A 14031-nucleotide genomic window follows, 5' to 3' on the forward strand; every position below is an offset into this window, starting at 1 on the left:
GTAGCCACCCTGGCTGCCCCATGCCCAAGATAGCAGCTGCCTTTGGGGCAGTGGCATACCTAGGTAAACTGGAGCCCTGGGCAAAACCTGCGTTTGATGCCCTCCCCATGGGCAGCCGCCCTCCCCCACTGTGACCAAGCAATGATTTTTTCCCACCAGGTCGTTTCAAAGTCACCATCACATTATAGAACATGCCCCAACTCACAAATCTGAACACAGCAATAAGCCATGCCACACAGCAGGAATATTTTTTTTGAAAACATTTTCAAAATGCTTTCAAAATGTTTTATTATTGCTATGAAAACATTTTATGGTGCTGTATCCAGTCCCCCCAATTGGGGGAACAGCATCACTTTCAATGTTATTTAAACTGGGGACCCCAGATTCTCCCTTTAAGGTGGATTTAAAAGGAGAATCTGGGCTCCCTAGCTTAAACAAGTGATGCTGGAATCCACCCCCAAACAGCATCATTTTCAATGGTGTTTAAACTAGGGAGCCCAGATTCTCCTTTTAAATCCACCTTAAAGGGAGAATCTGGGGTTCCCAGTTTAAACAACATTGAAAGTGATGCTCTTTTGGGGTGGATTCTCCCCCACTCTGAAACAGCATCACTTCCAATGTTTAAACTAGGGACCTCAGATTCTTCCTTTAAATCCATGCCAAAGGGGGTGGATAATAATGATGATGATGATAATAATAATAATAATAACCACCTTTATTAGGCATTGAGAGAATAAAAGAAATAAATAAAACAAGCATTGGCAGGAAGGGGGTGGATTTAAAAGGAGAATCTGGGGAAATTTAGGGGGTGCCTGCTGTCAGTGGTGCAATTATTAAGTTAGCAGCACCAAACTTTCAGGGTATCTCCATGAGACCCTATTTATGATACCACCCAGGTTTGGTGAAGTTTGGTTCAGGGGGTCCAAAGTTATGGACCTCAAACCCCCATCTCCTATTAACTCCCATTGGAAACAATGGGGTGGGGGGTGGGGCACTTCCTTAGGGAGTCCATAACTTTGGACTCCCTAAACCAAACCTCACCAAACCTGGGTGATATCATCAGGAGAGTCTCCCAAAAAATCCCTGAAATTGTGGTGCTTCTAGCCTAAGAGCTGCGCCCCCTGCAGGCCAAAAACAGAAAAAACACTAAGATACCAAAAAACCACAAGTGAACCTGCATTTTTGGCACCTGCCACAAGGGGGTGCCCTGTGTAACTGCCCACCTTGTCCATAGACAGAAACGCCACTGCTTTTGGGTCCCTTTCCCTTCCTGCCTTTGTGGTAGTACCTCCATGGGCATCTGTCCTCTGTTGCTGGTGCTCCAATCAGAATCCTGTGGAGAAGTGCATGCAAATCTTATGCGCCCAGCCCTTCCTTGGGACAATGTGATGCCCAAACATGCTGCTCTAGTGCTCTGACTTATTCCCTGCAGGTATGAAACCCATCACCCCCATGTCTCACCTCCAGTACTCCATGATGGATGAACCTGAGATCACCAGTGAATACATCGATCTTGATATGGATGTAAGTTTCCCTCCCTCTGTCCAGGCCTGAATCTAAGGCCATTTCCACATGGTTCAAATAACCCGGGATGAGCAAGTGAAATGACCTATTTGTGCACATTTTTCTCACGGTTCCCGGTGCTAAAAGCGTGCCTGCCCCGGTGTTGCCCCGTGATATTTCCCTTAGCCTGGGATTTTCAAAAATCACCAAATTGTCGATTCTTTTCAAATACCCCGGGGTGAACCCACTGCCGTGCAAACGCCGCAGGAACAGAACCGGGTTATTTTTCCCGCCTCGCCACTCTGGGTGGACCAATCAAGTGGCGCATGTGGGGATGCGCTTATGGCGTAAAGACAAAAGACCCAGGCTCATTCAGGACAAATAGGAGTATTACCTCCTGGTCCTAACTCAGCTCCTGGAAAGAAATGGGCAGCCGTGCGGAGGGAGGAACCGGGAAAAAATAGGCCCAGGTTAAAAAAAAATGGTGGAACACAGGTATAACTTTGCCGAGTGGAAACGACCTAAGAGGTCAGCAGTTTGTATGCGATTGAAGCTTGGGATTTAACACTGCAATGAACGGTGCTCTTTAACTGGTTGTGGTGGGTTTTCCGGGCTGTGTGGCCGTGGTCTGGTGGATCTTGTTCCTAACGTTTCGCCTGCATCTGTGGCCGGCATCTTCAGAGATGTATCACAGAGAGAAGTCTGTTACACACGGGGTCCAGTCCTAAGAAAAGAATGGAGGACAGCAACACACTGAGCACCGATTGGGGACAAGACCCAGAGATGATCCATAATCCAACCTTTCTCAAGCCTGAGATCTGAGTCCCTGGGCTCGCCTCTCCAAATGGGAAGCTGAGCCCCAACAGTCACTTCACTCCCTCTACTAGGAGCAGCAGTGGCGTAGGAGGTTAAGAGCGCGTGTATCTAATCTGGAGGAACCGGGTTTGATTCCCAGCTCTGCCGCCTGAGCTGTGGAGGCTTATCTGGGGAATTCAGATTAGCCTGTGCACTCCCACACACGCCAGCTGGGTGACCTTGGGCTAGTCACAGCTTCTGGGAGCTCTCTCAGCCCCACCTACCTCACAGGGTGTGTTTGTTGTGAGGGGGGAAGGGCAAGGAGATTGTCAGCCCCTTTGAGTCTCCTGCAGGAGAGAAAGGGGGGATATAAATCCAAACTCCTCCTCCTCCTCCTCCTCCTCCTCCTCCTCCTCCTCTTCTTCTTCTTCTTCTTCTTCTTCTTCTTCTTCTTCTACTACTACTACTACTACTACTACTACTACTACTACTACTACTACTACTACTACTACTACTATTAAGGGGCTGTGGTCCAGTGGAAGAGCTCTGCTTGGCGTGCAGAAAATCCCCGGTTCAATTCCCAACAGCCTTAGTTAATGGATTTGGAAGTAAGTGATGAAAAAGCCAGTCTGGTCAGGCTGGGAAGAGCTAATAACACCAGTCTCTAAACAAACACAAGCATGGAACCCTTTGGTGTTCCAGCTTTCCCAAGATGACCACAGTAGGACACCAGGGACTGGGGGCTTGGCGCTAAGCCATTTTGAGGAGAAAGGTGGGTAACTGAAGGAAACAAACAAATAAACAAACAATAAATACGGGGCCACAACTTACCGTGGCCACCATTGCAGTCCTGGGAAAGAGGAGCATGCAGTCTCTCATTACTAGAACCAGGGGGCATACATTGAAAGTGCTGGGGGGAAGAATTAGGACTAATAAAAGGAAACACTTCTTCACGCAACGTGTGATGGGTGTTTGGAATATGCTGCCACAGGAGGTGGTGACGGCCACTCACCTGGATAGCTTTAAAAGGGGCTTGGACAGATTTATGGAGGAGAAGTCGATCCAAGGCTACCAATCTTGATCCTCCTTGATCTGAGGTTGCAAATGCTTTAACAGTCCAGGTGCTCAGGAGCAGCAGCAGCAGCAGAAGGCCCTTGCTTTCACCTCCTGCATGTGAGCTCCCAAAGGCACCTGGTGGGCCACTGCGAGTAGCAGAGAGCTGGACTAGATGGACTCTGGTCTGATCCAGCTGGCTTGTTCTTATGTTCTTATTCCCCTTCCTGGTCTCATGGCTTGGTCCCAAGCCCGCGGGACCAGGCAGGACCCTGTGAGTAGGCACAGAGGTCTGGGGCGCACACGTCAGGTGATTCCCTGATGCCAGCTAGGTAGGAGCCGGCCAGAGTCCATAAAAGGCCTAGCCAGCGCCTTAAGCTTCTGTTTTCCTTGAGTCAATGTGGTTTAATAAAAGGCTATGGCCAATATGTTTTTGCCACATAAGAACATAAGAACATAAGAACAAGCCAGCTGGATCAGACCAGAGTCCATCTAGTCCAGCTCTCTGCTACTCGCAGTGGCCCACCAGGTGCCTTTGGGAGCTCACGTGCAGGAGGTGAAAGCAATGGCCTTAAGAACATAAGAACGAGCCTGCTGGATCAGACCAGAGTCCATCTAGTCCAGCTCTCTGCTACTCACAGTGGCCCACCAGGTGCCTTTGGGAGCTCACGTGCAGGATGTGAAAGCAATGGCCTTAAGAACATAAGAACGAGCCTGCTGGATCAGACCAGAGTCCATCTAGTCCAGCTCTCTGCTACTCGCAGTGGCCCACCAGGTGCCTTTGGGAGCTCACGTGCAGGAGGTGAAAGCAAGGGCCTTCTGCTGCTGCTGCTCCTGAGCACCTGGACTGTTAAAGCATTTGCAACCTCAGATCGAGGAGGATCAAGATTGGGAGCCATAAATCGACTTCTCCTCCATCAATCTGTCCAAGCCCCTTTGAAAGCTATCCAGGTGAGTGGCCATCACCACCTCCTGTGGCAGCATCTTCCAAACACCAATCCCACGTTGCGTGAAGAAGTGTTTCCTTTTATTAGTCCTAATTCTCCCCCCCCAGCATTTTCAGTGGATGCCCCCTGGGTCTAGTATTGTGAGAAAGAGAGAAAAAATTCTCTTTGTGAAAGTGTGCTTGTCTTTATGTGATTCTCTAATGGGTGCTCAATTCTTCCACTCGGGCTGCAAATCAATCGGCAGGAAGGGTAGCTTCCCAAATGGCTGTGTCTCGTGTTCAAAGATGATTAGTCTCAGGTGCGCTATTAGAACTCATGACCCCGCTTACCAAGCTTTTGTGGACTTTTGAAAGGGAAGGCACACACGACGGGATTCAACCAGAGGTGGGATCCAGCAGGTTCTCACAGGTTCCCGAGTGTCGGTTACTCATTATTTGTGCGTGCCGAGAGGGGGTGACTAATGGGTGATTTTGCCACGCGATTTTTGCCTTAGTTACGCCCCTCCTCTCAGCAGTAGCGCGCAGAACTTGAAGCAGTCTAGCAAGAGGTGCACCGGCGTGTGTGGCAGCCTGCGCCTGCGTGCATTCGTTTCCTGCCCAAGGACCGGCGCGGCGGCTGCATCCTTGCCACAGCCCAGCCTAGGAATGCCCCGCCCCCGGAATGTCCCACCCAGCCCCACTGGCACTACACCAGAGTTTGAATCCCACCACCATGGGAACCTGTTACTAAAATTTTTGGATCCCACCACTGGATTCAACAGTCTTGTCCGTTATAAAAATGACCCTTCCTTCCTCTCCTTTATTCTTACAGACCGCCTTCGAACTGATGGGGAAGCCCTTGGAAGATTCCAGCCCCGTGCCCCCTTTCTCCCTGCCGCCCCAGGTGACGGCCGCCGATGACTCCATGGTGAACATGGGCCTGTCCAATTACATGTTCGAACACTTCTTTCAAACCCTGGAACAATCGGGAGCCTTTAATATGCACCTCGCAGGAAAACCGGTTAGTAGAAGGAAGGTTTTGCCTAACCACCCTCCTTGCCCAGGGACCGCTGGAATTGTGCTTAGAACTAAACCTGCCTGCCATTTATTTATTTTTATTTATTTGTTCAATTTAATATACCGCCCTATCCCCGGGGGGCTCAGGGCGGTGCACAGCATAAAAAAAAAATCATACATAATATCATCTCCAAAAATTGTCACAATAAATACAGTTAAAACAACATTTAGTTCCCAATACAGCGTCCCACGGAACCCTTACTTAAACCCTCCCCAGAAATGTATGTATATAATGGGTCCCGATAGTTTGAGGGACCCATAGGGGCCAAAAGGAGGGGCGGGGACAGGGACAGGGGGCACCCTCAGCGGCTGGTCTCACCAAAGGCCTGGTGGAACAGCTCAGTCTTACAGGCCCTGCGGAATTCTCCAAGGTCCCGCAGGGCCCGGACAGCTGGAGGGAGAGTGTTCCACCAGGCCGGGGCCAGGGCCGTAAAGGCCCTGGCCCGAGTAGAGGCCAGCCGCGTCATTGAGGGGCCAGGGACCTCCAGTAGATTGGCCTCTGCCGAGCGCAGAGGTCGAACCGGGACATATGGGGTAATGTGGTCCCGAAGGTACTTAGTGTGTGTGTGTGTGTGAATCTTTTTGCCCCCATTACCTCTTTCCAACAGCCATGGGGACAGCACAAAAAGAATGTCAACATTCATGGAGGTGATGTGCTGAAATTCCTGGAGATCTGGAGGGAGGAGGGAGGAATTTGGAGACAGATTTCACCTAAATATACTGTACAGTCTGCCCTCCGAAACTGCTGTATGGCCCATCCCTGTAGCCTGGAGATCAGTTATCATACCAGGAAAGCTCCAGACCAGGGGTCTTCAACCTGTAGCTCTCCAGATAATCATGGACTACAATTCCCATCAGCACCTGCCAGCATGGGCTGGCAGGGGCTGATGGGAACTGTAGTCCATGAACATCTAGAGAGCCACAGGTTGCAGACCCGTGCTCCAGACCATACGCAGAGATTGGCAACCTCAAACCCCCTCCCCCTTCTCTTGCTATTTTAGAGAACAGTTAGTGGCTTTGACTGCAAAAAAAATCAAAATAGCATGAACTTGTGGCCCCTCCTTCTCGCTGCTTTTCTGACCTTCCCCAAGGCAGAAAACTCAGAAGCACTTCTTTCTTTTCAGGGCTCCGGAGACTTCTACCTCTCCACTTCTCAGCTGCACTCTGCCATCCCCTCGGTAAGTGGTATCTCTTGGCCCCTTTTATCCATCCATCCATCCATCCATCCATCCATCCATCCATCCATCCATCCATCCATCCATCCATCCATCCATCCATCCATCCATCCATCCATCCATCCATCCATCCATCCATCCATCCATCCATCCATCCATCCATCCATCCATCCATCCATCCATCCATCCATCCATCCATCCATCCATCCATCCATCCATCCATCCATCCATCCATCATCTATCATCTATGGCCTCACCTTTTGACCTCACAGTATATATACTCCACTTGCTTTCCATTCCTACCATCAGATCCTCTGAAGATGCCAGCCACAGATGCAGGCGAAACATCAGGAGAGAATGCTGCTAGAACACGGCCAGACAGCCCGGAAACCACACAGCACCCCAGATATATTTTTAATTATTTTCTCATTTATATAAAATATCAACATGCAAAAAAGGGAATACAACCAAAAATAGAAAAAGAAAATGAAAAACAAATTATCATACATACACATGAAACACTGTATTTAATTTTTTTTTAATTTGAGGAGCCTTACTTTCCCTGACTTCATTTCCACTGCTATACTAATAACATTTTAATGACAACCACAATACATATTCACTTGGGGAAAAGAGTCTAGCCGTTATTTTTAATCTGAGAAATACGCAAAGATTATAAAAATAATACCATTTTTAACCATTTCTGTACTGTACGTAAAATGTAGTTTCCTTTTCTCATCACTCGTTTCCGCCTTGAGTTTACAACAGGGGTCTTCAAACTATGGCCCTCCAGATGTTCATGGACTACAATTCCCATCAGCCCCTGCCAGCATGGCCAAGTGGTAGGGCTCATGGGAATTGTAGTCTATGAACATCTGGAGGGCCGTAGTTTGAAGACCCCTGGTTTACAAGGTTAGCGAACTTGGCCATTGTTGTACATTCTCTTGATTTTCCTACCCAGTTTTCTTTTTCAGGGCAGTTCTTTGCTTTCCAGCTGGTGGCCTCCTCCTCCTCCTCCTCCTCCTCCTCCTCCTCCTCCTCCTCCTCCTCCTCCTCCTCCTCCTCCTCCTCCTCCTCCTCCTCCTCCTCCTCCTCCTCCTCCTCCTCCTCCAGGTAGCACCACACTCACAACGGGTAAATCGCTGACTTCCTTGCTGTCACTCCTTCTGCCCTGCAGCTTGCCGAAAGGTATCCCAACGATGTTGCCATCGCTTTGAATGTGGTCCTCGCGAGGGTTCCTCTAGTCACCCTGAAAGAAGGCCTAGCCATGGTGACCATCAGTCCCAGCATCCAGCTGGCCGTGGCCTCCTCAGCTTCGTCCTCCGAGACCCTCTGCACTCTGGGTTGTGTGAGTGGAAACTTGCTGGCCGTTCTTTTCTCTTTTCAGCTGTTCAGCAGCTGCGGGGGATTTCTTTTTAAATCATCACAAGGTCTCAATTTGGGTTGGGACCAGAGGTGGGATCCAGCAGGTTCTCACAGGTTCCCGAGAGTAGGTTACTCATTATTTGTGTGTGCCGAGACGGGGTTACTAATTGGTGATTTTGCCACGTGATTTTTGCCTTAGTTACGCCCCTCCTCTCAGCAGTAGCGTGCAGAACTTGAAGCAGTCTAGCAGGAGGTGCACCGGCGTGCGTGGCAGCCTGTGCCTGCGTGCATTCGTTTCCTGCCCAAGGACCGGCACAGCGGCTGCGTCCTTGCCACAGCCCCGCCCAGGAATGCCCCGCCCCTGGAATGCCCTGCAACACCCCTGTCATGCCCTGCCCAGCCCCCTTGGCGCTACGCCACAGTTTGAATCCCACCACCATGGGAACCTGTTACTAAATTTTTTGGATCCCACCACTGGTTGGGACCATCATGCAGTGATAGCAGATAGTTTCTGCCTTCCCGTTGGGTTCATTTCCTGAGCCAAAACAGCCCACGGGGCATTATTAACCACCTTTTGGAGCGGCATCTTTCTCTGCTCCAGCTAGCTCAGCAGGCAGGGGTGTGTGGAAGAGAAGAAGAGTTTGGATTTATATCCCCCCTTTCTCTCCTGTAGGAGACTTAAAGGGGCTGACAATCTCCTTGCCCGTCCCCCTCACAACAAACACCCTGTGAAGTAGGTGGGGCTGAGAAAGCTCCGAGAAGCTGTGACTGGCCCAAGGTCACCCAGCTGGCGTGTGTGGGAGTGCACAGGCTAATCTGAATTCCCCAGATCAGCCTCCAGAGCTCAGGCGGCAGAGCTGGGAATCAAACCCGGTTCCTCCAGATTAGATACACGAGCTCTTAACCTCCTACGCCACTGCTGCTCCCACACAAACCTTCCTCATTCAGCAGGGACTCTCGGGCGGCATGGGGCGCAGACCAAGGAAGGGAAGGGTAAAATCTTCACCGAACCAGTTGGTCAAAGACCCAGCATCTTTTAACATTCAATACCAACAGTGGGAAGGTCTGCACCGCTTTCTCTTGCTCCAATAGTCCTAACCTTCCTGCCTCCATTGCAGGAGCTGACTTTGGCCCTCAAACTGGACGTCACACCGACCAGTATCGAGATCGCGGTTGCCTTGCGGGGGTGAGTTCCTGTTCCCTGCTCATGGGGATGTTCGCAAGTCATGCTGTGATACGGCAGCATTGCAGTGCAAACAGCCCCTGGTGAAGGATGTACCGCAAAATGGTAAAAGGTCTGGGGTCCGTGCCCTACGAGGAGAGGCTTAGGGAGCTGGGGATGTTTAGTCTGCAAAAGTGAAGGTTAAGAGGTGACATGATAGCTATGTTTGAATATTTATATATTAATATATATATATTAAATATTTGCAATAATAACACACAAAATCATATTACAGCATGACAAATAGATCCATTTTCCATAGATTAACAAAGATAGTACTAGAGTATATTTATGTATCTAATATTAATCATTTCTACTCACTCATCTTTACGGCTCACTATATAACTAGCTTAACCATCTATTTGTCAATAATTCTACTGTGCTGCTATACTTATTTATTACTAATCTATCCCTATACTCTGACTGACTTCCCCTATTCTTTTTTCACTTCTCAGTTCTATTTGGATATTGATAAGTGTTTTCTTCAATACTAACACCCGTGGTCATCAACACATTTCTCCTATTCATCCTAGCAAATTCCAGAGAAGATCAAATATTATATATTATATATATAAATACAATTATTTGCTGTAGACATTATATTGCATATTTTCCCATTATATATTTATCCAATCTAGCCCAAGTGGGCATTTTGATTCTGTTTAGATGTTACAGGTTGATCAGCCTTCTTTATTTGCTGGGTGATTGTATCATTTATTTTCATCTCTTGAACTTTATGTTCCCATTCTTCCACAGTTGGTAATATTGAGGTTTTCCATTTGGCAGCCACTAACATCCTGGCTGCTGCTGTTAAATAAAAGAAAAGTTTCAACAAATCAGTTGAACAAATCAGTTCCAACACTTCCAGCTATGTTTGAATATTTGAAGGGATGCCATGTCGAAGAGGGAGCGAGCTTGTTTTCTGCTGCCTCAGACACTAGGACGCTGGGTAATGGATTCATGGTGCAGGACAAAAGATTCCACCTAAACATTTAGGAAGAATTTTTTGACTGTCCGGGCTGTTCGACAGTGAAACTCACTGCCTCGGAGAGTGGTGGAGTCTCCTTCTTTGGAGGTTTTTAAGCAGAGGCTGGATGGCCATCTGTTGGGAGTGCTTTGATTGTGTGTTCCTGCATGGCAGGTGGATTGGACTTGATGGCCCTTGGGGTCTCTTCCAGCTTCATGATTCTATGAGCAAGTAGACGTAAGGGGTGGAAGGGGGTTTGTCAGTTCTTCTGGGATGTCATTAAAATGCAGTTGCGCTGAGGTGGTTATCCAAAGGTGGTGGGGATGTTGAAGAGCCAAAAACCCAGACAGCCATTTCATTTCTACAATTTCATCTTTCATGTTGAACCAATTGAGAGCACATTTATCAAGAAAAAGATCATGTGCCTGATGCCGCCGGCTTGGGCAACTTCAGTTTGCCTTGGGTTTATGTGCAGAAGGAGGAAGGGCTGACCCCGCGAATTGTTCTTTTGAAAATCAAAACCTAACTCTCTGCTTTGTTAAGAACATCAGACATCAGAACGAGCCAGCTGGATCAGACCAGAGTCCATCTAGTCCAGCTCTCTGCTACTCGCAGTGGCCCACCAGGTGCCTTTGGGAGCTCACCTGCAGGAGGTGAAAGCAATGGCCTGCTGCTGCTGCTGCTCCTGAGCACCTGGTCTGCTAAGGCATTTGCAATCTGAGATCAAGGAGGATCAAGATTGGTAGCCAATCTTGTTATTAGTACTTTAGAAAAAAGAGGGTAAGCCAGTTAGTTTAATGTCTGGCCTCCAGTCTTCTGACCCCAAATGGGCTCTCCTTTATTTTTTGAAAAGCCATCCCCTACTGCTGCTATGTGGCCCAAGGAACCCCAAGTTTGAAAACTAAATGCGCAGTTTGGCCTTGCGTCTTTGCTGCAAGGTTTCAGAGCAGAGCGCTGATTATCATTCACACATTCGTGCCTGTTTTCATTTACATTACTGCAATAACCATTTTTTTTCTGTGCAGTGTTGTGGTTTTTCTGGGTTGTATGGCCATGTTCCAGTAGCATTTTTGCCAGCCACAGATGCAGGCGAAACGTCAGGAGAAAATGCTACTGGAACATGGCTATACAACCCGGAAAACCCACAACACTCTAGTGATTCAGGCTGTGAAAGCCTTTGACAATACATTTTTTTTCCTGCCTTAGATGTGGAAATGAGTGCCCATAAAACATAAAATTGTGTTGTCTCAATTTAACTTGCAGAGAGATTGGTCTGGAGGTGGTTTCTTCCAGTGTGCGAGATGTGCAGGTCAGTAACTGTTGCCTTTCGTTTTATTTTTCCTGTGGCTGCCGGTGTGAGGGTCTGTCACTCCAGTTGATAATCGAGGCTCAGGAAAGGTTCAAGAGCCTTATTGAACTGTGTCAGTATTACCCCGGGTAGAGGGAACAGGATAAGTTACCCAATTCAGATTTAGAGAATCAAAGAGACAGACAAAGAAAATGATTTCAAGAAGTTAGTAAGTTATTAGAGAGGAACAGGTTGCAATAGCACCCTGGGAGGAAAGACTCAACTTCGGCTTTGGGGACCGTCCCTTTTATAGAAAAGCATCACATGTGAAGTAATTAAATTCCTATACATCACAGAATTCTTGACACCTTGGAATAACATACAAAACTTAAAATCATTAGTCAGGCTAATGATTCTTTTGACATAAAGATGTTTTCTTTTGGCGACTCTGAGAGGTATGACCCATAGATTGATCGTTTCTTTATTACATGTTCATTCTATTACCTTGTTAAACTCAGGGTTCATTACAGGACAATCCTTAAACAATTTTCCACTTTATTAAAACAACTTTCTCCCGATGCTTCTCGACCCGTGGCCCCATCTCAGTGCCCCTTTCTTCACCCGCTTAGATGGATGGCAGAACACAGAATCTGACAAGAGGAATGCACTGAGATGGCAAAATCATAGATAAGTGTAGTCTGAACGCTTTTCTGGTGTACCCTTAAAGGCCTCCTTTTGTTATGTGTTAGGGTCTTGTTTTAGGCTATGTTTTACCTGTGCCTTTAGAGTCTGCCGAATCAGCAGAAAGTGTAGCCATCCTTGTTGTTGGGCTCTTTTTCATTCAGCTCACATTGAGAGTTAGAGGTTTTCTTACAGTAAGTAACTCCAAATAACTAGTATAACATAGGAATAAGTGTAAGAACATAAGAACATAAGAACAAGCCAGCTGGATCAGACCAGAGTCCATCTAGTCCAGCATTCTGCTACTCGCAGTGGCCCACCAGGTGCCTTTGGGAGCTCACATGCAACTTGTATCGTGATTGTTGAATATAAGTGACTAATAAGTGCGATTAAATATGATTACTGTATATACTGGCGTATAAGACTACTTTTGAACCCTGGGAAATCATCTGTAAAGTGTGGGGTCGTCTTATACGCCGGGTACTCTTATATGGCGAGTATATCCCAAACTCTATATTTTAACTGGAAAAGTGGGCGGGGGGGGGTCGTCTTATACGCCCAGTCGTCTTATACGCCGGTATATACGGTAAATGCGATTATACTTTCAGTGATAACATCAGGACCTTAGCTGAAGAAAGCCAGAGCCCGGGGCTCAGTCTTTTGCATGTCTGGTCACATGCTTCATCTCAGGAGACAGAAAACGCGAGCCCTCAGGCCTAGCTTATTGGCAGGAGATTTTCAGAGAGATTCGGTTTGCATCATTTACGCTCTGTCCTTTCATTTTTTGGCAGGTTGGGCGGCTGAGAGGGATAATCGTCTCCATGATTGAGAAGACATTCCTGGCTCATATAAACAGTAAGGAGGGCTGGTATCCTGTGCTGTACTGGGGCTAAATTGCATCCGGGGGCATGACAACCTCCCTGCGACCCCTCCGCCGACTCCCCATGCCCCACCCCCAGCAGAAGCTAGGCCCTGGGGGTGGCAGGAGCGGGCCTGCAGGGGGGCCAGGAACGGGGCTCGGTGGCATGCTGTTCGGGTGCACACTGTTTCATCATGCGGTGTGTGTATGTGTGCGCCTGTGGGGAACAAAGCAGCATGTGCAGGGGCGTAATGAGGCAAACTGTAGCCCTGAGCAAAACCTGAGTGGGATCCCCCAACCTGGGGGTGCACCATCCCCCATTCTTTGCTAAGGAGGTGGGGGCTACCCTTTTGAGGGTCCATAACTTTGGAGCCCCTGAACCAAACTGCATCAAACTTGGGGGGGGTGTGCCATCATGACAGTCTCCAGATGATACCCTGACATTTTGGTGCTGATACGGCTAAAAATGCGCCCCCTGCAGGAACATCCCAGAAATTTGCCCAAGAATCTTTGTTCTGCATTGAGTTTTCTGCATTGCTGTCAATGGGGGCTGCAGGTTGTGGGGGGGGGCACATTTCTGAAGACACAGTCTCAAAACTTTCAGGGTCTCATCAGGAGACTGCCCTAATGATACCCCCCAGGTATGGTGCAGTTTGGTTCAGGGGGGCCAAAGTTATGGACCCTCAAAACTTTAGCCCCCATCTCCTATTAGCTCCCATTGGAAACAATAGGGATGGGGTCACCCCCTTTGGGAGTCCATAACTTTGGACTCCTTGAACCAAACCTCACCAAACTTGGGGAGTAGCATAAGGACAGTCTCCTGATGATACGCTGAAACTTTGGTACCACTAGCCTAAACACTGCGCCCTCTGCAGGCCAAAAATGGAAAACCACTAAAAATACCCAAAAACGAACCCTGCATTTTGATAAGCATAAGCATTTTTATTGTCATTGTGCACGCACAACGAAATTGATGCCCCCCACAAGGTGGTGCCCTGGGCAGCTGCCCACCTTGCCCAATGGGCATTACGCCCCTAAGCATGTGTCCAGGGTTATGGGTTACCCCATGCCCCATTAGTGGTACGCCACTGCTATTATCTTTAGGCAACTGATTCATAGAA

General features: G+C 48.2%; 1 protein-coding gene across 1 annotated transcript in view; it reads left to right on the forward strand.

Annotated features, from left to right (window-relative positions):
- Positions 1-14031, forward strand: part of BPIFB2 (BPI fold containing family B member 2) — a 36881-nt gene that overhangs the window by 17542 nt on the left and 5308 nt on the right. Inside the window, exons 8-14 of the mRNA XM_048498982.1 lie at positions 1433-1524; positions 5109-5297; positions 6478-6531; positions 7706-7876; positions 9012-9079; positions 11346-11391; positions 12843-12906. Of these exons, the coding sequence (XP_048354939.1) occupies positions 1433-1524; positions 5109-5297; positions 6478-6531; positions 7706-7876; positions 9012-9079; positions 11346-11391; positions 12843-12906 (684 nt within the window). The remainder of the gene's footprint in view (positions 1-1432; positions 1525-5108; positions 5298-6477; positions 6532-7705; positions 7877-9011; positions 9080-11345; positions 11392-12842; positions 12907-14031) is intronic.

Source organism: Sphaerodactylus townsendi, linkage group LG05, assembly GCF_021028975.2.
Source record: "Sphaerodactylus townsendi isolate TG3544 linkage group LG05, MPM_Stown_v2.3, whole genome shotgun sequence".
Classification (NCBI taxonomy): domain Eukaryota; kingdom Metazoa; phylum Chordata; class Lepidosauria; order Squamata; family Sphaerodactylidae; genus Sphaerodactylus; species Sphaerodactylus townsendi.